This window comes from the organism of the source record quoted next, unplaced genomic scaffold (assembly GCF_019419815.1).
Source record: "Pyrus x bretschneideri cultivar Hongxiangsu unplaced genomic scaffold, Pyrus_bretschneideri_v1 Contig32, whole genome shotgun sequence".
NCBI lineage: Eukaryota > Viridiplantae > Streptophyta > Magnoliopsida > Rosales > Rosaceae > Pyrus > Pyrus x bretschneideri.
Window position 1 is genome coordinate 1,733,082 of NW_025999635.1, and position 26,399 is coordinate 1,759,480.

General features: G+C 37.4%; 3 protein-coding genes, 1 non-coding gene and 1 pseudogene across 6 annotated transcripts; 2 read left to right on the plus strand and 3 right to left on the minus strand.

Annotated features, from left to right (window-relative positions):
• The first annotated feature begins 716 nt into the window (after positions 1-716).
• TRNAR-CCG lies at positions 717-789 on the plus strand. Its single transcript has one exon. It is a non-coding gene; the product is annotated as a tRNA-Arg (tRNA).
• Positions 790-2,609: 1,820 nt separating this feature from the next.
• On the minus strand, positions 2,610-4,332 carry LOC103930041 (CASP-like protein 4C2). The gene is made up of 3 exons (XM_009339335.3): positions 3,751-4,332; positions 3,279-3,414; positions 2,610-3,129 (listed from the first exon to the last, which is right to left on the minus strand). The coding sequence occupies exons 1-3, from the start codon at positions 3,954-3,956 to the stop codon at positions 2,908-2,910; spliced, it is 564 nt and encodes a 187-aa protein (XP_009337610.2). The 5' UTR covers positions 3,957-4,332; the 3' UTR covers positions 2,610-2,907.
• Positions 4,333-6,547: 2,215 nt separating this feature from the next.
• Positions 6,548-10,185, minus strand: LOC103930042 (ubiquitin-conjugating enzyme E2 7). 2 transcript variants are annotated; one of them, XM_009339336.3, is made up of 6 exons: positions 10,006-10,182; positions 9,800-9,902; positions 9,040-9,137; positions 8,844-8,944; positions 7,459-7,536; positions 6,548-6,906 (listed from the first exon to the last, which is right to left on the minus strand). In XM_009339336.3, exons 1-6 carry the CDS (start codon positions 10,064-10,066, stop codon positions 6,829-6,831), a joined length of 519 nt encoding a protein of 172 aa, XP_009337611.3. In that variant the 5' UTR covers positions 10,067-10,182; the 3' UTR covers positions 6,548-6,828. The 2 variants fall into 2 exon arrangements, 1 of the variants encoding a protein (XP_009337611.3); XR_007260520.1 differs by lacking the exon at positions 6,548-6,906 and adding an exon at positions 8,378-8,515 and having other exon boundaries at positions 10,006-10,185.
• A 4,564-nt stretch (positions 10,186-14,749) lies between these two features.
• On the plus strand, positions 14,750-15,495 carry LOC125480125. Of its 2 annotated transcripts, none has more exons than XM_048590441.1 (3): positions 14,750-14,921; positions 15,029-15,106; positions 15,221-15,495. In XM_048590441.1, the coding sequence occupies exons 1-3, from the start codon at positions 14,780-14,782 to the stop codon at positions 15,352-15,354; spliced, it is 354 nt and encodes a 117-aa protein (XP_048446398.1). In that variant the 5' UTR covers positions 14,750-14,779; the 3' UTR covers positions 15,355-15,495. The 2 variants fall into 2 exon arrangements, with proteins under 2 accessions (XP_048446398.1, XP_048446399.1); XM_048590442.1 differs by having other exon boundaries at positions 14,768-14,921; positions 15,029-15,096.
• A 973-nt stretch (positions 15,496-16,468) lies between these two features.
• On the minus strand, positions 16,469-19,164 carry LOC103930044 (annotated as a pseudogene).
• Between the last annotated feature and the right edge of the window lie 7,235 nt (positions 19,165-26,399).

Here is a 26,399-nt window from a genome sequence, read left to right on the forward strand (position 1 = left end):
AAAGGAAGACAACCTGTTGCAAATTACGATTATTCATCTTTTTCGGACGGAGAAGTTATGGGAAATTTCATCCTGTCATTGACCACAATCAAGCCGACTTATCAGCTAGGAAAATTGAACCCGAAACCTTCCACATTATTTTTGTTTATTGAAGAGTAGCAGATTGCGTTCTTACTACTGGATCACTTATCGTGGTTTTTGTTATTAATATTTCTTACAACTCAATACTAGGCATTGACGAAGAACAGTTACAAAATTTGACCATTAACATTAAAACTTCAATAAAAGAAAGAAAACCGTAGAAACATTTTTAACGCCCCGCACGGACTATGGAAAATTGACTTATTTTGCTGTTTCGGGTTGGAACGAAATGGCGATAAAAGGCGGTTCTTCTTGCTCCACTTACTATCGTCTCGTTTCGGCTACAATTCAAAGCTCTTTGACATTGAACATCTCCTCGCTGCTGCTTCTGGCGTTTTCGCATTCGACCTTCGCCATTGAAGGTACCGTCTCTCTTTCTCTCCAATGCAGATCATAGATGTAACGTTTCTGACGGTTTCCACTTTTTGGATCGTAATTATTTTCGAGCATGTATTCTGCAATCGCGATTTGTCTGCGTTTGTCATTGTCAGTGTAAAACCCTAGACGTTCGGTGTTTTTTTTAGCTAGAGAAATGTATTTCTAGAAAACCGTTTGCTTTGATCTGAATACCTGATGATCGCATAGCGGAGTGGATATCGCATTAGACTCCGGATCTAAAGGCCGTGGGTTCGAATCCCACTGCGATCGTTCCCCCCTTATGCATTTTCCAATTTCTGGTTTTTTTTTTTTTTTTTTTTTTTTTTAAACTTCTCTGTTAAGGGTTTTGGATACTGGGTAGAAAAATTGGACAAAGACATTGCTAAGTACTGCTGACAAGTGACATAACTCATACTTTCGAGGATCGGAGATTACGGTAGTTCTTATATTTTAAGGAAATGGAAGATAAAATGTTTGATATGAGATTCTAGTTGCCACCAAATTATTCTGGATATGGATAATGTCACATTGAAAATATGCTTTAGCTCCATCAACAACGATGCCACAGCAATAAGGTATCCGGAGACAGCGGTACTCTGGACGTGTTGATGCTCGCTAAAGAGAAAAGATCGTGGGAATGTCAACCGAAGATGGGAGGGGTTTCGTGGATCTTACGTGCCATATCTAAGCTGGACACGGAGGGGTTTTGTGGTCGGGATCAGTTACGACTGTAGGAATCCACTCTGCATGGAATTATTCAAACGTGTAACATTTGGAAGGATAATACACGAGAGGATATGATTGGATTTATTCTCGAAAAAGAAACCCGATAGAAGAATGTATTCCCAGCGATCAAAGATGCTTCTGCTCGTCGTGGTCTGAGGTTTCTGTGAAGCGTAGTTCCTTTTTGTACCATATCAAGTTTTATGTAGATATGCAATCAATTCTCGACCTCATTTGGTTTGTATATCTTTGTGTACATATGAATCGTATACATACACACACGATTAACACCTTCCTAACCTTGCGTTTGTCTTTCTGGCGGTGTGCATGTCACCAAAGCATCTAGAGTTTATGTTTTTCCAGTTGACGACCGTATTTTTGGCGGTCATGATTTGTTGTGGAAACCTTAGAAATTTTCTGTTTGTTACAGCGCTACTAGACGGCGTTTACGTTCAATATCCAGAGATTATTGGGGCATTTGTGTGCAATAGATTGTGCTGTAAAGCATGAAAATGTGCATTGAAGAAAGAATATGACACTTTGTAGCGAGATACTAATTCATTTGATTGTATTCGTTTTTGGACAGATGATTGACGATGAAGGCCTGGAGATTTATGCCAACTTACTTGGCATGTTCATATTTTTTCTACTGATTGTTTATCATTACGTGACGGCCGACCCAAACTACGAGGGCAACTGACAAACTGAGTTTTGTGTGTCTGTGTTTATGGAGAGACCATATGGCACCCTATAAAAAAAACATAGATGATACAATGTAGCATTTCAATTTTGTTAGTATACCTAAGGCCTTCAATTTTGGTGCTCAATGAAGCGAAAATCGATTCTCTACGCGAACAACACTTGTGTACATTTTGGTGGCTGGAATAGTTGAGTTCAAGTGAGTTTTGTAGAGTCTACCTCTCGTGGTAGGACTTTTAAGACACAATATGTTAGACGGTTGACTAATTTTAATTGATTTAGTCCAGACCGAACCATCAAACGAGCATGTGGTTAGTCCGACCCGTATCTTCATGTTGTAAGTTGTTGATCCAAAGAACATAAACGGCTTGGTCTCACTAGTGCATGAGCGATTATGGGTTGTTGATGGAGGCAGATTCCACAATATATCAATGACTCATAATCATCCAAACAAAGATTCTTATGTAGGGAAATTCGTCTCATGCCACTCGTTGCCCTTTTGTGTGCGTTACGATCTAATACATGATACGACACGAGTTTCTTTTACTCTAGTATTTCTCCACTAAAACATTCACAAGTAGTGGTTCACCATAAAAATTAGTCTTTTGATGATGTTTTGTAGAAATTCGTAAAACCGATTTAAATTTTTTGATAAATTCTAACATAACTTGTAACTATAGCTTAGCACATTGAAAGAATGCTAAGCAAAAATTAAGTAGTAGTTAGCAATGCATAAAGAATTCATGATTCTCCTATACACAATATGTCGTCGTCACGCAAACAAACACACACAAAGAAAAATAAGCTACATCCGCAGGGCCCACACCTCTTATCTCGATCACATCATCAGTCAATCCCGTCTGAAAATCAGACTACGGCCGCACAGTAAAACATCAACACCTCCACCCACCAAATATTCCCTCTCTCTCTCTCTCTGTCTCTCTCTCTCTCTGCCTCTTTCTCTCTCTAAAGATGAAAACGAGATCCCTTGATGATGAAGCAGGCGATCCGAAAGCCCGAGAGGAGAGATGAGAAGCCCAGGAACAGGAACCCCACAAAGCCCAAGGCGATCGAGATGTCCACCTGTATGCAGAACGCGTTCCACGCCTTACACGTGTCCATCCCTTTTAAAACCCTTGCCAACGCCGTTCCCGCCGAGTCTGCAGACAGCAACAGGTACGCGAACGCCTACACGATCGCGCCTCTCTCGTTAATCCTTTTTCTTTAATTTAACTAATTAATTAATTTTAAGATTAACTGTATTTTAAAAGTTAATTAAAATAGTTAGAGAGAGAGAGAGAGAGAGAGAGAGAGGGAAGAGTGAGAAAATGGAGGACCTGGTCGTGGCCGAAGTCGAACCAGAGCTGGACGACCTCGGCGAAGAGAGTGGATTCTCTGGAAATTTCCCAGACGGAAGCCACCATTTCGAAGAGAGAGTAGAGCGCCACTATTGCATTCGCACCCACAACGAATCTGTTCTTTCCAATTTGACCCAATCAGTTTCTCTGGTGGAAAACATCTGGCTGTTTGGTTACTCAGAAAGTGCAGGAAAATCGAACCAAAAACAAATTCCAATTGTTTGCTTTTTTTTTTTTTTTGGTCAAACAATTGTTTCCTTGATTTAGAGGACGAATTAAAGTTAAAAGTTTCAACTTTGAAGGAGATTTCGAAAATTGAGCCGAATAGCGCCATAAATTTTTAAAAAATTCAAACTTTTTTCGGAATTTCGACTCCACTGCATTTTCTCAGCGACCAAACAAACAGAGCGAAATTTAGGAAGAAAATTGGAGGTAAGAGTGAAATTGGTACCTGAAGGCGTCGAAGTGGTACCAGCGGGGGGAGTTGGCAGCGGCACGAGAGGTGGAGAGCATGAAGACGAAGGAAGCGAGGGAGGAGCTGAAGGAGGCGAGTCGGAAGACGAGGATGAGGTAGTTGAAGCGCCTCAGCTTCCGGAGCGAGACGGTGGAGTGGAAGGGATTGTCGCCGCCGTTGCGGTGAGGCTGAGGAGAGCGCATGGCGGCTGTGTTGGGGTTGATTTGCCGGGTTGCTGGTGCTGCTGGAGGAGGAGAGTGGGAGATTTTGAGGGGGCGAAATCATGAGGGGAAGAAATTGGTGGTGATGAGGAGAGGAGTCACGGGTGGAGAAAGGCGATGAGTGAAAAGAGAGGATAAAAAAATGAGAGGGAAAGTTTGAGAGAGAGAGAGAGAGAGAGAGAGAGCTAAGAAAAGCTAAAAAGGATGTGTTTTAGAGAGAGAGAGAGAGAGAGAGAGAGAGAGAGAGAGGAGCAGGGAGACATGAGAGACAGGAAGCAGAAGGAGGAAGGAGGGAGGCAGGAAGAGTGTGTGGGTGGGGTAGTGGAGTATTGTGGGGGGCGTTCAAGCTTTGCTTTTACTTTCCCTCTATTCTTTGTTTCCTCTTTTCTCTCCTTTTTGGTTTTACTTTTCTTCATAACTATCCTTTTGGTTTTGGGGTCTCTATCCATACTTAATAATATAGATACGTTGTTACGGGAATGTCTTATGTCAATAAAATAAGAATGTGTAAGTTTTTTTTTATACACGTCTTTATTTATTTAAAATGGAATATATCATGTTGTGTAACAGGATATATGTACCGTATAAGTTGTTCTCATATAGAGGAGGACTTGCCTACTATCCTCGTAATATTGTTGTGTTTAGTAACTAAAGTCCATTACACGATGCTCGTTTGAGGTTTTTTTTGTAAGAAATATTTTTACTCAAAGTGCTTAGAAAAACATTCAAATTTGTTTATTAAATCTCAAGTGCTCTTTAAGAAGCACCTACAAGTGCTTATTCAAGAAGGACTTGGAAGTTCTTCCACCAGATTCAGTCAGAAAGTCGTTTTTGAATGTCAGAAACTCATTTAACCAAGCAAAAAAGTTATACCGGATAATAGTGCGTAATTAAATTAAGATCATTTTACAACTTATCATCTCTAAAAGAGATTTTTCTTTTTTTTTCTTTCTTCATCACGAAATGTGAGTAGTTAGTCGATTTTCACATTAATTTAGAGAATATAATCTTCCCAGCCCGCCGCAACCAATATTTTTACAGTTTCACATACAAATATTTTCAAATCCAACCAAATCCAATCCTTCATCATTGTAGCATGCAATTGCAACCAGAAAACCTAAAGACATCCATGGAAATCCCGTGACCATCTTTAAATTCGAGACGGACACCATTTTTCTCATGATTTTTTTTCTTTCTCCATACCATCTATCATCTGTCACCACCACTCAGGTGTCGTCTCTGACATTCTTCCCTTTGTCAAGAAATCTGTGATTCCATATCTCTCAGGCTACGTGGTTATTATGGAGGAGAATTATCTCCCCTCCTAATCTTTCTTCCATTTTCTTTCCTCCTTATACGGTTACGGTTAAGCCACATCAATATCTTATATGATTTTTTTTTTTATAGAGATAATAAGACAAAAAACAAAGTGTGAGAAGAGGGGAGGGAAGAGGATAGAAATAGAAGGGGAGAGAATCCTACTCCGGTTATTATGCGAGTAATTGTTCGTTCGCTTTTAGATACAAGCATGGGAATGACGGGGTATTATAAGTGACAGACTAGCAAACCTTCTTGCCACATCAATTAAGATTTTGTCCCACATTGTTTCTATAGGTCACTAAAAGAAAGATATAAGGCCATCTACAGCCAAGTGCATAGACTTAAAAAAAAAGGGCGAACTCAAGCTAACAAGGCTCATTGCTTTGCAAAGGTTAGGAGCAACGTCAATCGTATGCAGTCGTACTCTTGTTATACATAGAGGCTGTTTCCACAACTTGAATCCGTAACTTTTTAGTTACAAAGGAACAATCTTTTCGTTGCGCTTCCCCGCTTTGCCAAGGCTGTTTTCATTGCGCCAAGGGCTATAGACTACTTTTAGCTAAAATTTGTGAAAAATCTATCTCTAGTCAAAGACCACAATGAATCTGCTAAAAAGAATCGAATTTAGCCAAAGGCTGGCTACATAGCCATTCCTCCTGGCTACATAGCAAGTCCTTAAGCCCCTTGGCAGGCCCTTACATGTGTATCACAAGTTAAGATGTAAAGATTTGGTCCCACATCATTGGAGATGAAAAGTTAACCTTAAGAATTGTGTAGAACTTAATTTTTGAAGAGCTAAAACGTAATTGAAGAATACGTTTAGCCTTCATGATTGATGATGGTCTAAAAAAAAGGGTAGAGGTATGAAACTCTTACTCATCATGACTTGTTGAGTATAGCATTTGTTCAAATTCGATTGTAATTTCTCAAACAACTTCATATGTTTTATCTATTTTGTGTATGGACACATCAACAAGTGCTTTTGATTTTAACAGTACTCAATTATTTGTCAATGCTCATCATTTCCCATGGTCAATATTCAGGTAAAGTTTTCAAAGACGTAATCGACTGGAATGTCCCATCTCTGATGGCAACTCCCGTACCAATATCACGACACGGCATGTAAGTTTCACTTCGCATGATTTATAATTGACACGAGACGTCACAATGATAGATTACTTTTGTCATGAAAGTGGTTGGTGGGGAACTCACATTGAAAACCGTTCACTTGTTCATTCAGTCATGATTTCATATTGGCTTTCCAAACGAAGTTACTTTTTTTCATACCGGAAAATATGAAAATGTAACAAACAGTTTGAGACTTCCAAAACAAAAACAAAAACCAAAACAGTTTGCAGTCTGAGACATTCCTAACAAAACAGACCCTCAAAGACGGAACTTGAACCCAGTTGCTAGCAACAGCAGTTGCGTCGGACGCAAGCACGGTCTTGTTGCAAACAGCTCCATTTCCTCAAACAGAACAAAACAGAAGTATATCTGGCTGCATGATATCTAGCTAGTTTATGCAATGAACTCATAACACTTCTTGAGACTTTCTGACACACCGCCCTACTCTCTTCCGGAACTCCTCCCTACTTTCTCTCCATTGTTTCTGCAAACACACATAATTAACGTGTCAGCGGATTAGAAAGTTACCACAACGTATACAAGTAAATAAGATAAGCCATTCATGTGCATCGCCGGTTGAACCAGTTGAACCGACACTTATGGCTTCACTGTTTAAAATTCAATACATACAAGCCTGGATGACAGTGAATCCTAGTATTGTGATGTACGGAAAAGCTGCTTAAACTATGTTTCTGTCCAATGTGTTTTACTGGGAAGAAAATCACGTCTAATTTGTGAGCTTCGATGTTACTTTTAAGAAAACCAAGTGGACTAACAAGTGCAGTACATGTAAAGCATAGTCCTCAATCATTTCCTTTTTTCAATTAAGAAGCGGTAGGGTTTAGGAATTATTGAAGAGCCCCAGAAAATATGTTATCAACAAGTACTAACTTCCAAAATCGAAGCATTTATACCATGTCGTTCTATATGTGAACATTGAACTCCAATGTCCAATCCAAAGTAGTGTCAAACAAAAAATACTCAAAAGAACTGATCATGGAATCAAAACATAAAGACAATAAAATACAACACCTACCGCAGCATCGACATTCGCAGGAGATTCATCATTAGGGCTTGAAAGCATTGAGATTATACTCAAAACAATGCTCTCAACCTGCAGAAAAACAAAAAATTCGTCAGTAGATCCTCAACAATACGAACACGCTAACTATGTTCATATAATAGTATGGATGCATAAAATATTAAACAAAATGCCTGGGACATTCGGTCTGTGTGTGTAAACCAGAACCAAAACTAACAATTTACATTCGATAATATAGACACATCCACAACTGTCTCCAGTTAAAGACATCCCTCAGAGTCATATATAAACAACCGTTTTACGAGTTCACCACAACTTTCAGTATGTACCCTATATTTAGGGCACAACTTCATCATTACTTCTCCAACAACAATAGAAGTAAAACTGGTGGTTTCCTACAGCCATTCCGAAGTCAGTGTCACAGATCTTCAACTTGCAACAAGCCCACTTTTCAAACAACTGATTCCATTGCCTTGTAAAAGATGGAGTTGGTCCCGGACACCAGTGCTAACTTTTCCATAAGCACCTAAAACACTAGGTAGAGACAACTTGAAGATTAAATCACAACTCTCTTCACTTGAGCACTCCCGATTGAAACATACAGAAAGTTCAGATATGTACTGTATCATCAACTCTCAAGATTCTGTCACTATACTGCAAGCTTGTCTCGTCTCATACGGTTCCTCCTCAAGACAAAGGAACAGGAAGCAAACAAACATGAGGTTCATGGCGCTAAGCTGCTAGCACATATAATAATGACTAATGATTAGGACTTTGCCAATCGAGCGATGCACTAGTTTCCAATGCATCATGCAGGTAAAAAAATGTACTGCAGAATATAATAACAAACCCGAACCCAACTCAAGCAATCTTTGTCTAAACTAGAGTTGTGCTAGGGTTTAGGAACAAGCACCTTAATACTGGCTTAGGGTGACACCCACAGGGCTATTGTACAATTCAGTCCTGTGACAATCTCATTTCAATTATAACTGCATGCTGCAAAGTCTTTAGGGGTGGAATTGCTCTTCCAGTTAGCCACCACCAAGTTGCACTGTCAATTATAACTGCCATCAGATAATCAGTGTATTAATGACACACACAAACTTGATCAGTTACATATCTGTAACTCTCCAAGTTTCGACTCCTTATCCAGAAACAACATGTCATCCAAACACGCACAGCCTTCTAATATTTCATTGTTATATACTTGAAACAGAAAGGGGACTGATCCGGTGCTTATAACCACACAATGGTAATACAGTTGCAACTTGCAAGCCAACACTGCACCCTAAAATCTTTAGGATTATGGCTACAACTAAACAAGTGAAACCATCAAATCACAGAGCAATAATAAAGTATATTGACAAATAAGTACATACTATATGGACTGGATTCCAGCGCTCAGTTGCAAGCTCGTAGCCATTTGGATCGTCACCAGGGGGATGAAGAATTGAAATACAAACCTTTCCATCGGCATAAACTGCAAAAAACATGGAAGTTTGATCACGATGAACTAAAGGCAGGAAAGGAAATATGCAAAGGTTACTTCAGAAACAATATACAGAAGACAGTCACCATTGGGGTGCCACATCTCTGAGGTAAATCTCACGACAGGAGGGTTGCACGGATAATCCTCGGGGAAACTCATGATGGCATTAAAGAAACCGCCCTCACTACAACAAAGAAATTATAATGAACTAGGTCAATTAAAGAATTCGGTTCCCAAAAAAAAAAAAAACCGAAATCCTTTCTTGTCTTCACTATCAAAACAATGCAACAATTAGCTTCTAGTAACATCTGCCGAACACTGAAAAATCAAACGACACTTAATCCAATCATGTCAAAATCAAATAAACATTTGAAACCCTTTTTCGTCTTCACTATCTAAAGAACGCATTAAATTAGCTTCTGGTAACATCTGCCGAACGCCGAGAAATCAAACAACACTTAATCCAATCATGTTCAAATAAAATAAAACATCCGAAACACTTTTTCGTCTTGACTATCTAAAGAATGTATTAATTAGCTTCTAGTAACATCTGCCAAACACCGAAAAATCAAACACCACTTAATCCAATCATGTTCAAATCAAATTTCATGCTTTAAGCAAAACCAAAATCTAATCATCACAGTAAAAGATATGAACTTTGAAACCAATTCCATCAAATAATCAGAACCCAAAACTAAACACATGAATTCAAACAAACCCTTATAGTCATATCAAAAGAAAATCAACCTGTTAAAAGAACACACACATGCACCAAAACAAAAGACATAAACTGAATTTCGAAAAAAACCATGTTTCAAAGAACGGGAATGACATCGAATAACATACTAGAGAGTGTCGGGTGGGCCAATAATCGTGACACTCCATTCGAAGATGTTGGCTTCGTTCACCAAACCGGCTGAGAATCCATCAACTGGGTTTTTGCAGAGATCTACATAAATATTCAGAGAAAAAAAATAAAACAGGGTAAAACAGTTAAACAAATTTTCACAAACGAGAACACAAATATATATGGATTGTGGTTAAGGTGTAACCTTTGAGTTGCTTTTGGAGGAGGAGGCTGGCTTGGGAAGCAGGAGCAGGAGTCGCAGCCATGGCAAACGCAGAGAGAGAGAGAGAGAGAGGATTTTGGGTTGGATTTTTATAGAGAAAGGAGTGGGTTTTGTTACATATAGAGATTAAGAGTTTGTACTCGACTTGTTTTTCGAATCAAACCGAACGATAAATTCAACCCATCAATAAATTATAACTTAACACTTATGCCGATGCCACTCCCGCCACCCCAACCGGTAAATAATTAAATTCATAATTTACAACAAGTTTAGTGGTTTTTCACTTTTATTATTAACACTAGCATATGCGTACACACAAAGTGTGTGAGAAATTTTTTTAAATTAGAGATATATTAGGATTACATGTATGTGAGACTTTAAAAAAAAAAACAGCAAAATTTGATTGTGTGAAATTACATTTCTGCCTCATATTTCTTATTAATGTTCTGTTTTAATTAGATGGTTAAACCGGTAATTTCATAGAGTTTTGGTTGACAATGAGTGTTTTATTAATTAGTAGAGATAAAAAAATTTTGGCTTATTATATTAACACCCCACATACTTAATACATCCCACATTTTATTTTTTTAATTAAAATTTATCTTATTGCACCCCAATATTTTTCCATAATACCCTTACACCCCACACTCCCAACATACACCTTACATCTTCTACATACACTCTACATCTTTTACATACACCCCACATTTTCTACATACACTCCACTCTCTTCATAATGGTTTCTTTCTTCTTATGTTGTTTGATACAAAATCATTTATGTCACAAAGGATTTGCTCAACTTTTTTCCCCTAAATTATTTTTTGGCAACAAGGATTTGCTAAACTTTTTTCTAACCAATGAAAAAATGACAATACATTTTAACCTTTATCCACCTATGATGGTACATTTTGAACATGGTCTGGGCTAGAAGTTCAGACAGCCCCCCAAAAATGGGATTAACTTCTCAATGTTTGAGGATACAGAGTTACTGAAAGTAGATGATTTGGATATCTGTCTTATAGCTGTGAAGGGCGAGGCATCCCATCCTGCCCATGACTTGGATAACTATCCTATATTCCCAAAACTAATCTACTTGAATCAACCTCAGTGTAATTTATGGCGGATTTTCACCTTGATTGATTTTTAGTTGGACTTCTTTTCTTGCTGCAATGCATGTGTGTGACAAGCTCTTGAGATTCCAAACAAACCGCTACCCTATTTGTTGACAACCAATTGAGAGACGTTTGACGATAAAGGTCAACAATGGCCTTGATGAATCAGTCATCAGTGACTGTGTTCAACAAAAGAAGGTGAAAGTGTTTTTGAGAGTTGAAGTCTTGAAAAGGATAAATAATTTTGAGATATACACTGTTAAAACTGATTTGAGGTGTATTTAGATTTTTTTTTTTTAACTTTTCTAAACCCTATAAGGTTGAAATTGTCATTACATATTAGATATATAAGTCATTTAATATTAAAATTTTAATGTGAGGTGTATTCAACACTTTGTCAGGTGCTAATAAAAAAAGCCAAAAATTTCTTTAAGTCAAATTACCTCTATATTATTTTTAGTTTGTACATTTAATACTAGAATTGTTACATATAATTGGTGACAAATTTTGTTTATTTTTTACCTTTCTCAAAAGAAGAAGTGGACCTTGATATTGAGGAATTATAAAAATCCAATCTAGTTAGGATACTAATTATATTTTACCACTAGTGACTAAAGGTCAATTTTAAGCGTTATTAAAAAGAGGAGTTTAACAAAACCATTTCGAGAGATAAGTTAATCACGTGAGCCACAAGTGTTTAGTAGAAGTCTGCCTTTTCGCTAGTACTCGTTTTAGGTGTTACTTAAAATGAGGAAATAAATATATAAAAAAAAAAAAGATTTTGAGACACAAGTTAATCACATGAGCCACAAACGTCTTGCAAGCACCTAATAGAAAAAAGTGTGGTGGGAAATTGAAGAATTGCAATGTGGGTGTCACTTTATTGTTGTTGGAAAGCTTATTTTTAGCTACGCTCTATGTGACTCGATTTCATCTTACTTTACTTTCTGAAACTCAAAAATCGTCATTTTACTCCCTGTAACTCGATTTTGATCCACTTTGCCCCTTGAAATTTAAAAATCGTCACTTTACTCTTTGGAACTCGATTTTGATCATATTTTGCTCTCTGAAACTCAAAACTCACCAAATCCCTCTTGAAATTTAAACTTCGCTCTGCATTGCCTTGTTTATGTTTTTTAGAATAAGCTCATCCATTAAAACTTTATAATTGGTAATGTGTCAAATTTCTCCTGAAATAAATGATAGTAAAAAAGAACAAAAAAAAAAAAAATCATCTTCTCTCTTTGCCAGCCACCTCCATTAAGAACATAAGAACATAAGAACGTAAGAACATATGAAATAACGAAATCAATGGAACTAATGATAAGGTGGTTGCATATGGAAGGAGAAGAGATGAATGTATGGACAACAGTTAGATAGAGGGGATAGAGAGAGATGAAACCCATGAATAGTTTTTGCTATTTTTCTTACTTTTAAAAATATATACATATATTTTATGCAATGTTTGAAAGTTAATTTTTTTTTTAATCTATGTGTTACCACTTGATTGATTATCCGAGCATTATATTTGTGTCACGTTAGTCATAAGTGGATTCTAATTAAGCCACATAAGTAAGTCTAACGATTATTTAACGGAATACATGGAAATGAGCAAAAGTGAATTGAATATTGAGTTTCAAGAAGTATAGCGACGACTTTTGAGTTTCAAGTAACAAAGTGGGATCGAAATCGAGTTCCGAGAAGTAAAATGATGGCTTTTAAGTTTCAAGAGGCAAAATGAGATGACAATCAAGTTTCAGAGAGCAAAGTGACTATTTTTGCGTTTTAGGAAACAAAGTAGAATCCAAATCAAACTCCAGAGAGCGTAGCTAAAAATAAGCCTTATTGAAAACTTTCACGTGTTCGCTAACATTGTATACCCTAGATTATAACACTCATTTGGATGTGCAAATTCAAAACAATGCAGATTGGATTAATTTCTTCTCATTTAGTCATCTCAAAGGAAGTGGAGGATCTTCTTTTTTTACGCGGAAATTATTTTATGCTGTATCAGTTAATGGTTCAAGGAGACCTAAAATTCTTAGCACATGGAACTCATTATAGTCCATACTAGTCCACTATGCCATTTGACAAAGGCTGTGTGACTTGTGTCCTAGGGACCTAGTCTCCTCCTACAGGAATAAAATGGATGGTGGTGTTTCAAAAGAGGTTACTCTCTCACGCGGATCTTATATGAGTGTAATGTATAGAGTCAACAGATGATAGTCTCGTATGTGATTCAGTTGGTCTAGTAGCACTTGATTTTAGAGGTGAGTTTGGTACACTTACTGTATTATTTATCATATCAAATTGTTGGTAATTTAGTACCATTACCATACCAAGTTTTTGCTACCATCGATATTGATTTTGGATACCAACACCATATCAAATATCTTCAGGTTGGGACAATTACCGTACCATTACTGTATATCTTTGGTTTTTCAATCATTATACATATTCACAACACTTTTATATAAAAATTTATTAAACACTTTGATACTGCTTTTTGGACTCAAAGCACTTTTGCAAATCCAATTTACCAAACACTTAATTGCTTTATTTCACAGTTGATTCTTTCCACAGCACAATATAAGTGTATTTTTTTTAAAGTACAACAACAACAAACTAGCCATTTCTACGATATTCCATCATAGTCCACTAAGCCAATTGCCAAAGTTTGTGTGGCTGAGTAGCAATGTGGATGATTGAGTGCGTCAAAAGAGAAACTCACACATTACTTTGTAACGTAAAACATAATGTCATGATTACAGTACACGTCATCTAAGTCAGTTACATGTAATCCTGTAAATAATTAGTTTGCACTCGTTAGGGTCCACATAAAAGACCGAAGTGTGGAGCACCCGAACTGTACTCAACCTTGTCCTTTTCGGAATTGGATCCTCTCCTGAGCTCAAGATGAGGATCCTTCTGAGTACCTTATTTGGACCGTTGAATTTTAATCTAACGGTTTCAAATAAGAGACTCTTCTAAAAGTTATAATAATTACAGCTGTTGAATTAAATTTAAACGATCTGGATGAGCTGCTCATGAGAATCCCCATCCTAAACTCAGGAGAGGAGAGGAACCAGTTCCGTTCTTTTCTGGTTTATAATCACAAGCATAACAGGAATAGCCTATGAAATAAAGCTACATCGGAATCTAATCATGAAGTCAACGGAGGCATGAAACATCATTTCTCTTGAGAAAAATCTTGTCCCTTGTGGAAAATTCCCTAATTAATTCACTTGCAAATACTATTCAACTTCTTGTAACAACCGTCTCTGATTTGGAATATAAATCAAGCAGTGTTTTCTTGTCGGACTTATGTTTTTAGAGACTTGATGGTATTGCCATGTTTCCAAATCGTAAATCTGAACCTCACAACTAAAAGATTTCAACCTAATAAGTGATTCAAATTCACAGTCTGACAAAAGAACGTCTTTTAAAAAAAAATTCTGTAAACCTTTTGCTTATTAGCGTCAATGGTGCACAGTGGATGAGAAGTCAACATACAATGACAAGGTGCTCATTAACTCTAAAGACGTGGCATTGGATTCCCAGACATGTTTTGGAGGGCATTCCATCATTTTCAAACTGGGTTATGATTAACGAACAAGTAAACCCAATTATAAATCTAATCATGCATGCTTACGAGACCCCCACACACTCTCAATCCTCCCATGCAAAAAACCAATCACTTTCCAAAGATGAAGAGAGAACAAGCTGCTGTGTACCTTGTTTTTGCACTGCTCATGCTTAGAGCTCAAGATGCAGATGCCGAGTTAGGCAAGTCCTCAACTTGTAACTAAAACATTGTTTTGTAATCCGATACGTTGATTCTGAATCGGATTAATGCATGCTCATGATCTGTTTCCTTTCAATGCTTTCTGCAGGGCTTGATTTCGAAACTTCTCCGGCAAGGCGGAGTTTGGTGACCACAAGATTCATGTTGGCAACTTGGGTAAGCCCTGGTACTGCTGCTGCTGCTGCTGCTTCTTTTTTCTTGTCGTTTAAATTTTGGTCTGCCAAATGTAATCGTTGTTCGTTCGGTGATGAAAGAACTTTCTTGTTTCTGTGATTAACAGCTCAAATCCAGAAAGCTGGTCAAACCTCAAGGTGTTCACAAAAAGCCGTCAGGGCCAAACCCTATCGGAAATCAGAAACCGCCACCCAGACACGATTGAGATGTCGGCGGAGCACGCGGGCGAGCTCTAATTAGCAAGCTGCAGAAGATGCAGTTTTGAGATTAGATCAGTATTCAGTTTGATGAATTTTCCGGATCCGAGTTTAATGTTAATGTTTCCTAATTTGCTGCTGAATCTGGTTTCAGAGCAGCCATAAAGAAGCAACAATGAATGAATTCCGGTGTTTTATCTTTAAATCGAATCCAATCTGCTCGTAAAATCTAATCGAAAAACCGAACGAGTATTCATCAAATATAGCAAAAAATTAACTTTTAATTTCGAAAATGTCATTTTATATAATACTTTGAAATATATAAAACATTTCACTTAAATAAACAAAAATATCCTCAAATTTAACAATTAAATAAATTAAATTCTTTTTAGCTACTATCGCCTCAAGCTCCGATCCAACTTCACCTTCGCTTCTACACTCCACCCCCACAACCCTATCCCCTTCGACCCCCTCATCACCGACATTGAGTGCCGCCGCGGTTACCGCAAGTGGGAGCGGCAGAATTTCAATCATGCCTTCAACATCCTATTTCTTACTAATATCATTTTTAGTTTTAAATATAAAAATAATTTTTAAAGTTAATCCACATGTCATTATATGATTGTATTTGTGAGATCCACGTGGTTCCACATCATTACACCAACATAGTAATTGACAGATTTTTTATTAAAAAACTAAAATGATCACGATGAACAAATTCAAAGAAAGACTAAAATGATTAACAATAGAAAAATTCAAGAACACTACTATTGATTATCATTAATTGTTAAGGACCAGATTAAGGAGTTATGTCAATATCACGAATCATTTTGGCTAAAACGCCTTTAATTTATTTGATTGTTAAATTTGAGGATATTTGTGTCTATTTAGGTGAAATTTTGGATATTTTTGAAAGATTTTATAAAAAAAAAAAGTAACATTTTTGAAATTAAGGGTTATGTTTTGACTATACTTGATAAATACTCAAACCGAACACCGAGTGAAAACACTAAAATTTCATGCAGAAGAAAATAGGTTACATAAGTAATTTCCTTTATACAAAGAACCTTCAATCCGACACATAACATGGGAATGCAAACTTTATAATAACGTCGAACTCCCGAAACCGCTATGCACGGCGATTTTTAGCGCAGAGCTAGAACGAGCAAAGGGCATATGGCCAAATAAAGCATAAGATCACAGCAGTCTTGACATACATCTATAAATCAACATATCAATCTGATAAATTGTATGAAAATAAAAGAAGAAGGAAGGCTGCTATCTTTTTTCCATTTTTTTTTTCTTAGGGAGGGGGTTTAAATACCTAAAGGGGGAGGGGGAAGAAGAAAAAAAATCAGATTTAATTCAATAGATTTCATCGGCGGATTCAAGTTAAAGAAAAACAATGAGACAGTAAAAAATGTTTCTTGCATCTGTCATCTGAATGCCTGCTTCAGGTCAACAGATGCTCCCTTTCGTTCCAGGGAGAGGGGCGAAGGCACACACGGACCTCGTGTTCTTCTGGTCCCACTCGACGTTTGGGCACCATAATCTCGAGCACTGTTCCTGTCTCATCGCAGTAGGCTTCCAGTTTAGCATCTTCTGGAATGTGGGTAGGAAGCTCAATTTCCCTCACGAACTCCCCACGAGGGCAGTGCTCCTGGCGTTGGATCTGTTAGCTGAAATGTTCTATCGCGTCTCTTAATGGATGGCAAACAAGCTGTACTCACACAAGATATCTTTACTATCCCACGTGAGGGAGTATTCCTCCAAGTAACTTTTACCCTCTGAAGATCTACAAATGGCAAGCTGACAATGATCAAAAACCCTTCCTCATCCTCATAAATTGTTTTTGCGGCTGTAACAGGGCCGGATGCTTTCTTCATCACCCCACTGAACTGATTAAACCAATGTGACTCAACTGGGTGGTCTTTGCCGGATCTGTCGAAATGTGGGTTATTAGGCAAACAGTCATTGTCATTGCCATGGGGGAAAAGGATCCTTCTTCCGCTTATTGGAGACCGGTGACAGGTCCATCCCCTCGTTGTTGACATGCTCTGATGGCTGAGTTGACAAATTCAAACCCGTACCATCAAGCAATTTTCTTGGTTGTGAATTTATATTGTTCTTTGGAGGGGCAGGCCGTTCAAGCTCCAAATCTGTGTTCTGAAGGTTCCTCCAGGTACCAAAGTCACTTGCTTCAGGTGGGATTGAGAAATTTATATCTCGGCCTGTAAGCTCTGCCCACCTCTTCCTCTCTTCGTCATCAAGACACATGAGATTGGGTGACCGAACAACTTCTATCCCGTGAACACACTGCGGGTTAGAAAGACCCCTGTAGTGCTTCCTCTGCATACGATGAGACCGAACAAAGCCCCTGTCCGCACTAAATGGGAATGGGCGTTCTCCTTGGCGAGAATGCCCATTCATGTAGCTCCTCAGCTGCATCTTCCCCAATGCATTTTCAGGCCTATCCTTGAAAACCCACATATACATGTTCTCCATATCATGCTGAACCAAGAAAGCATCTAACTGTAAGTCTGTCTTGTTGTACCCAGACACCCCATTACTGTCCCGAATGATCTTACACTTGGACTTCTCATTCAAAACAGGCTTGAAGTAGAAGCTGAAGAAGAACCATGCACCCCAAATGCTATCAAGCCTCTTGTTGCATTTCCTTGCAACTTTGGGGAGAGTGATTGTCGCCTCGGCCTCATAAACTTGAGACCCAAGGCCTACATCTAAGATGTCACATGAATCATTCCAAGTTTGAGGAGGTGGGCTAGGCTCAGACAGTAGCGGAAGATTGATATCAGGAGGACGAGAAAGTATGAAAGTCCTATTCATCTCTCTTTCCAATTCATCATGCGAAACAGAACCCGAATCCATAGATAATAATGTAGACAAATGAGAATTCTCTATGGACAGGGTAGTCAGAAGAGCTTCCCCCATGATTTCCCACAACCTTTCCCTTCTCTCCTGCTTCCGGGTTTCAATCTCTAAACCCGCTTTCCAATAGAATCACCTCACAAACATCTCAGCATATCGAAATGAGCCAATAAAGATCGCAGATCCATCACAAATTCCACAAATTAAACTAATCCTTAAGATTGGCATCCACAAATAGATCTTCCAAATTTTTGCAGGCCCATCAATCAATCCATGTCACATTGAACTACAATTATTTTTCTCAAAATAAGAACAACCTGAAAGCCATATCATAACAGTTGAAATCAATCAGGACTATTACTCACAAAATTAATACCATTATATGCAAGAAATTAACTTCAGAACAGCTTATCCCTTGTTTGGTTTCTGAGAATTAGAAAACTAAGAGGAAAATAAAATTAAACATGATTTAAGCTTAAAAAAAGTCCTCTAATCCCTGCTCAATAAATTCCATTACTATCACAAAACCACACATCCGAGCTGCATCAGAGCTCAAATTTATTCAGAATCCCCAATACCCGTATCAATATTTTCCCAAGATCCAATTTTTAGCATATTTTATTTTCCTACACTTTCTCAGCCACCAAACAAGACAACCCAGAATCAGAAAAAAACCCTAGAATCTCATAAAATGTACCAAAAATGTCAATCGGTATAAAATATCCCAACGGATAAAATCAGGCACAAAAAAAAAACCCTAGCCCAATGAAAAAATATTCCCAAAATAAAAAGACAAAAATTAAATAGAGGATTCGTTAGTTTACCTATAAAGGAAGGCCTCAAAACAACAGCTACAGAGAGAACTGCAATCAGAGCCCCAATTTTGAGAAAAGAGAGAAATAGAGAAGGAAAGGGGGGAGAGAAAGAGAAGGGGGGAGATAACGGAGTCTGTTTAAAGAGACGGAGTTAATGAGAAAAGACCTCCACCAGTTAACATCACACAGTGTTAACCAAACGACGTTTGTTAACGGTAGCTGTGAATTATGTTTCCGAGGACCGACTTGGGTCAAAACAGGCGTCTATTGGAGTTGGTCCTCTGATTTGTGATGGACGATTGTGCATTTGACCCGGACCCGGATAATCTTGAACCGGGTAAGGCCCTACTTTGTTTAAGCCGATCTTGACCGTTGAATCATGGTTCAACGGTTCTGATGGTGCCACATCAGATATTGATTTTACAAATTGATTGTTTGCTTTTTATCTTTGAGTAAATTGTAGCAATAGTCCCTCAATTTTAATTATATTGGAGCAATGGTCCTCAATTAAAAATTCATTACCATTGGTCCTTTAACTTATCAAAATATGTAGCTATGGTCATTTTTGTCAATTTCATTAGAATTTTGTCAAAATAAGTTATATTGGAAGGACCATTGCTACAATTGGGGTCCCTCAACTCATCAAAACGTGTAGCTATGATCATTTTCGTCAACTTCATCAGAATTTTGTCAAAATAAGTTATGTTGAAAGGATTGTTGTTACAATTGGGTTAAAGTTGAGGAACCATTTCTCGAGTTTGATTAAATTTAAGGGACCAATGATAATGGATTTTTAGTTGATAAACCATAGCTGCACATTTTGGTGAGTTGGGGGACCATGATAATGGATTTTTAGTTGAATGATCATTATTCGATTAAGTTAAAGTTAAGTTACTACAGCTACAATTTATTCTTTATCTTTTGAGTAGAATTGTTTGCTTCCTTTTTACCTTAAAATTAGGGAATTGTTATTAGCACTTCAAAAATCTCATTTTACACTCCAAACTTTCTATATTAGGAAAGAAAACTACACTTGTGAGGAGTGTAGAATATGATTTTTGGAGTGCCAATAATATTTTCCTAAAATTATTAAACCTAAACTTTTAGTCCGTGTAGTCTCGGTGAAGTTCTATTGTGGTCATTATACTTTTAATAAATGCGATTTAACATTTGTAATTACTTGATTGAGGTGTTTTTACTTCTTTAAACACTCCAATTTATCGATACATATGTTAGCTAAAAATTATATTGTCAAAAATTTATAAACAATTGTCTTCGAAAAGCAACAATTATAAGAATTACATCACGATAATTGAAGTTACAGAGACTAAAATCATAATTTGACCATACTTATTTAATAAATTGTTTTGGACTGATTGAAAAAATTAACAAGGGTATTGATTCTCACAAGCACTACCAAATTAGAACTTTGATATTCTTAATAATTTGTTGCTCTAGCTTTTCCTTCTTTTTTCTTCCATTTAACGAGTTCAAGTGTATTCATCACGTGCTCGAGAAGTTTTTTGTTGATGACGTGTGAACTAAATTCGTTAGCATCTCTAATGCAGATGTCAAAAAATAATTGTTAATTGTTAATTTGATGGCTGACATGACAATGTTATATTTTCTCTTTTTTAACTGATATATTTTTATTTTTATTTTTATAAATGATATTTGTTGGACCCATTTTAAAAAGAAATCAATTAAAATAAATTTTCAAGATCTATAATTGGTGCATTAATGGGACGCACACAATAAAATAATTAAAAATTATTTGACATCACATTTTCTCATATGTCAGTCCATTTAAAATTGTAATATCGGTTGGAGCTTGCTTCTGTCTTCAAATTTGATTACATGATTTTCTACTTAGGATTTGACATCTCCTTTGGAATGGTCTTATAGGCTTAGTAGTTTTATACCAACTTTTGTCTTACCGATTAAATTTAGTTGTTTTCATGATTTTTTTTTTTTTTAATTTACCCCAAAGAATGTTAGGAGGAGGCTGAAAATTCAAACCCCTTCTCTATTAGTTAAGAGAGAAATTCTAACTTGATGAAGAAAAAATAGAAAAACTGTGTTTTCTTTTAGTACAACGATATATTTTATGCTAAAAAAAAGGAGGAGTTAGCTAAAGGATGATAAGTTTGATTAAGCCACATAAGGGATAATCTAATTTGATATTGAATTTGTCATCCAAAAAATTTGAACTTTAAACACCTCATTTACAAGTGAAAATAAATCTTACCAGACTGATGTACTGAATGGCGAAAAATTATGTTATAGCTCTAGAGGTATTGTTATGAAATGATAAGGTTAGGTGGGAAATGGAATTTGGCATCCAAAAAAGGGGTGGGAGTTTCATGTTTGACATATTTATACGTACGACTACCAGTCAACAACATTGCCGTTTCGGAAATAGACGGTGTGTGAGTCAGTGTGAACCCCCAATGTCCTTATCTCGCACATGAAAATTGGGAAATTTATAAACTGATCAAATTATCACCATTCACACGTTACGCTTATTGGCTTTCCATTTCGCACGTATCATATATAATTGTCAAGGATGGCTAGGTGCTTCTTCTTGGAGCCAACGCCAAAGCAATTATAGAAAAAGCGGATATATTGATAAGCCATTTCATGTTTTTTCTTTCTTTCTTAATAGTATAATATTAATAAGAGTACACGTCTGGATTGATATGTTTAACATTTAGCGTACATAAATCTAAATAAAATTACATTTATCTATTTAAATGAAAAATAATATCAAGCGATTATGTTTTTTTTTATTTAAAAAAAAAAAATCAATTGGTGGTTTTGTTGGGACAATTCATCTTTCTAGGATTGAAAATATTTCACCCTCTTCTTTCCACCATCATGTTATTCACCAGCATCAGAAATCGAACCCAAAACATATCGTATAGAATAGAAGGCTGAAATTCGTCTAATGCTTTGAATACACCGAAAGATTGCAACAAAAAGAGAGTTTCATGCACGTGTATGCACAAGATGATGCTTCTCTCACATTCTTTTTTTTTTTGGTGGGGGGGGGGGGGGGAAGAGAGATGTGTGTGGTGGGCTGAAAGCAATGATGCTTCTCTCGCTTGGTCTCAATGAGCAACGAGTCTCAAGTTTACTTACTATCAAACCCCAACCTCTTATTTAAGATACCATTTGGTACGCATATGGGACGAAACAGGATGTAATGGGACGGGACGAAATAAAGATTTCATGTCATGTTTGGTAATGGCAAGATGGAACAGAACAGAACGGGATTAAATGACTAACTTACCCTTTTTATTTGACTCTCTCCCTCCCATTTCTCTGCTTTCTCTTTACCGTTTGGTACGTGGGACGGGACGGAACAGAGTGGGACAAGGCGTTCCGTCCCACGTTTGGTGCGCCTAAAACAGGTGGAACGAGTTGTTTCACGGGACGAGTTTTGGGTGAATTTTCGTTCCACCTCACCCCCCTGGAACGACTCGTTCCATATCCGTGGAACACAAAATTATAACATCTCCGTCTCCTTCTTCTTCCTCCTTGTTTCCATCCGAGGGCATCTTTGCTCCCGCTCCGTTCCGTTCCGTCTTGTCCCGTCCCATTCTGTTTCGTCCCGTCCCGTCTGCATACCAAACGATATGTTTCTTGTTCTTTGCATGCCCAAATTGATCCCAGTAAAAATCAAACTCACACTTTCTCTTCATTTCATTTTCTTTCTCTTCAATTCAAACCCATATTTCTCTTCTTTTAATTTCTTTCTCTTCAAACCAAACACAGAAAAATCCCAAATTGTTTTTTTTTTTTTCAATTTACAGAGGCTTCGTCGAAGCGTCGGAGAAGGTGGAGAGAAGGTGGGGCGCGAAGGGACTGAACTGGCAGCCATGTTCTCCTCTTTAACCGGGTTTGGGTTAGCCATAGTTGGGTTTCTAGGTTTGTGGTGAAGGAGGAGGCTACATGAGAGAGGGAGGGTAACGAAGCTTCTGAGGCCAAGGAGCAGAAAAAGCTCTTCTGAAACCTTGCTTGATTTCAGATGGAGTTGCAGTTACACCTGCGGAGAATTAGAAAATGGGTTGTTTGAATTTGGCTCCAATGGAGTATTTGAGGACATTCAAATGGAGTGGTTTGAGGGCTTTCAGGAGAGCGCCGCCGTGAGAGCATCTCATCAAGCTGGGTTTGGGTTCGAATGGGTTTGCTGGGATTGAGTTTGAAGAGAGGGAGTCTACAAGAGAGAGGGAGGGTAGACAGTGGAATTAATGAAAAAGAGGAGGGGTATTGTTGTCCAAAAAAATTATAAAATTGTGTCCCATAGGCTGGAACAAGTCGTTCCAGGGGGGTAAGGTGGAACCAAAAAATGATTAAAATTTGTTCCACGGGACGACTCGTCCAGTCAAATTGGCACACCAAACGTGGGACGGAACGCCTTGTCCCATTACGTTCTGTCTCATCCCACGTACCAAACGGTACCTGATAGCACCTGTTGGCTCTCATCACCATCTGATTACTTGTGCCTTTAAAACCGTTCATCTTGGAGCTTGCACTTTGAACCAATCTTTGATCGAAATAAGTTGTGGTTGTCAAATTTTCAAAGAGACATCCACTTGTCTACTCTTAATTATACTCTTGAGTCTTGCCTGATTATTTTAGTGAGTTTAAAAGTCGCTCATATTCATAGGAAACAAATAGCTTGCACTTTGAACAAACCTTCGATCGAAATAAGTTGTAGCTGTCAGATATGCAGCATCTTGCCACCTAGAATCCTTGCATAAGATGGTACGTGCGGGGGTTTTACACCAAAGGCTTTAGTTGTATTAAGAGTGAAATTATACACTTATATATTGTATTTTATTTTTTTAATTTTTCATGTGCGACATATTCGACACACTCCCATGTGAGAACACTATATAATGGGCTACACATGAAATCAATCCCTCCTTGATCATTAAGTGTAGAAGCATGGTCTTACATTAAATGTGGTAAATCGGTCATGGCACAACAAAGATCCACAATCAAACTTGCTATAATACCATGTCAAATATTCAAAGAGACGAGTACTAACCACACCAATATTGTTTCCCAACTTTCAATGTAAGAGATATATTCAACGGTAGCTAGCCACTCAATATGTTTGTGCGAGTTTTTAATCTCTCTTGTTGTGAGAATATGTAGTTTAAACTGTGTTTAATGACGTTGATGGTTTTTTGTTTAGCCAAGTCTTTTCACTTTATGCAGCAGATCTAAATTCATTGTGATTGTAGCTCTAGATGTAGTCGACACATTCGTCGTTGTATTAATCTAATCTCCAGAAGTTCACTCAGTAAAAGATTAAACAACACTGAACAAATTAGAATATCATTAATCAATTGTTTAATATTATATTATATTCGAACTGGGGTTGTAAGGTTCATTAACCACCTCCACTAAACAGCATAATTACAAGCACTCAAACATCCGACCAAGAAGAAATATGATTGTTTATGCTCCATGTTACCAAAGGAAAAGAAAGAAAGAAGCTGTCATTTTTGTCATGGATAACACCTTCCCATCAGTACATACGTTTTTTCTGTGGAGGCTGTATCTCGGCCCTTGTTTAATCCATTGGGTGTTTAATTATTGAATTGACACCATTGGATGTTATTTAATTGAGAATCTTATCAATAATCATTGACTAAAGGAGATAAGAGTGGTTGATACAGGGGGAATTTGGAGTTCGATATTAGGATAAACCCTAACAAATTTGGTGAGTTAATTGAGCTCACTTCACAGTTTGATTTCGTTTGAGTCGTTAATAGACTCGTTCAAATATTACACTTATAAAAATTCATTAAGCCACTTAATTATTGTTCTAAACTTTTACTGTTTATCAACAATATTATGTTTAGTAAAATGTTCGTCTGTTTAGTTGTCACAAGAGATGACTAAAATTTTGGTTTGACTGAAATATTACAGGAATAAGTTTTCGATGATGACTAAAAAAATAATCGATTCAGATTATGAGAAACTATTGAGAATGAATCCTGCATTGGTGAGATGAGAGACATTTCATGGGCTTATGAGAAATTTACCTACTCTCTATATTACCAATTGATTTTATAGTGAAACTTTAACTTGTTTATGGTATTAGAGAACTTCCAGCGTTGAGCAATCCACTTGATGATGAGCTATTTAATGCCCCAATCCCCCAACAATTGGCTCTAGCCCAGTCCAATCGGTTGGGCTCTAGGCGAGCTTGGGCTCTCCATCAGGCGGAAATCCACAGGCTCAAGTGCAAGTAACGCAAGGCTGACGTCAACCACTACTAAAAAATAAATAAAATATTAATACAAAATACAAAAAGTTCGCCCCACATGAAGGCTATGCTAAAAATGAATTTCACATTGATAGGAGGATGCCCCTTGAATTGACTTATAAGAAATTAAACTACTTGCTGTCAACTAATTTCATAGTAGAACCTCAACTTCCCTTAAAAACATTGTGCGGTAAGTCCAAACAAGCAGGTAATGTCTTATTAACTGATTAATACTTAATTGAAAATTTCACTTAACACATAAATCATGATATATATATATATATATATATTTTTTTTTTTTTACTTTTAAGTAGAATGCCTTATGTTTGATTCTCATCAATAAAATTTCTAACCAAATGATTACGGTTACTCATTATGTGTGACGTACTTCAAATCTATCACCTCTCTGTGTAAATATGTCATTGTATTCATAACGTATAAAAATTAAAAAGCGAATAACCCAAGAAGTGAAAACAGCTAGTGTTAGATGGATGAACTTCCTTAATACAATTTTCTGCATAGGACTCGACGTTAATTTTTTGTGCTTAGCGACCAAATTAGGCACAGAATAAGACAATGGTACCCTTGTTATAATCGCCTACTCTATATAATTCCAATGGCCATTTTAGCCATTTCATAGCCCGCCTCAAAGTTGAAGCTCCAATTTTTACCATGAATTTCTTGTTAACGTCTGAACCCTTGGATTTTCTACTTGCTTTCGGCCTGTGTGGGCTTGCGATGATCTGCATTGGTGTATGTTTCAGTGGCCGGAAAATCCCCCAAGAAGAACTGACACGGCGTCGTGCGGGTCCTGTAATGCATGACAGCCTGAGGCCCCGGCAGTAAGCAGCTTGGAAGCCCAAACCAATTTGGCCCAACAGAAGTGTCGAAAGGTTGTGGGCCTAGAGTTGGTCGGAGATGGCATGTGTGCCGTGTGCCTAGGCAAGTACGAAGAAGGCGAAAATTATCGTACCTTGCCGGAGTGCAACCACTCGTTTCACGTTCCATGCATTAACATGTGGCTCTATTCTCATCCGACTTGCCCGTTTGTCGGGCCAGTGCAACGCCGTAGACGGTAATCGTTCCACATTTGTAGAG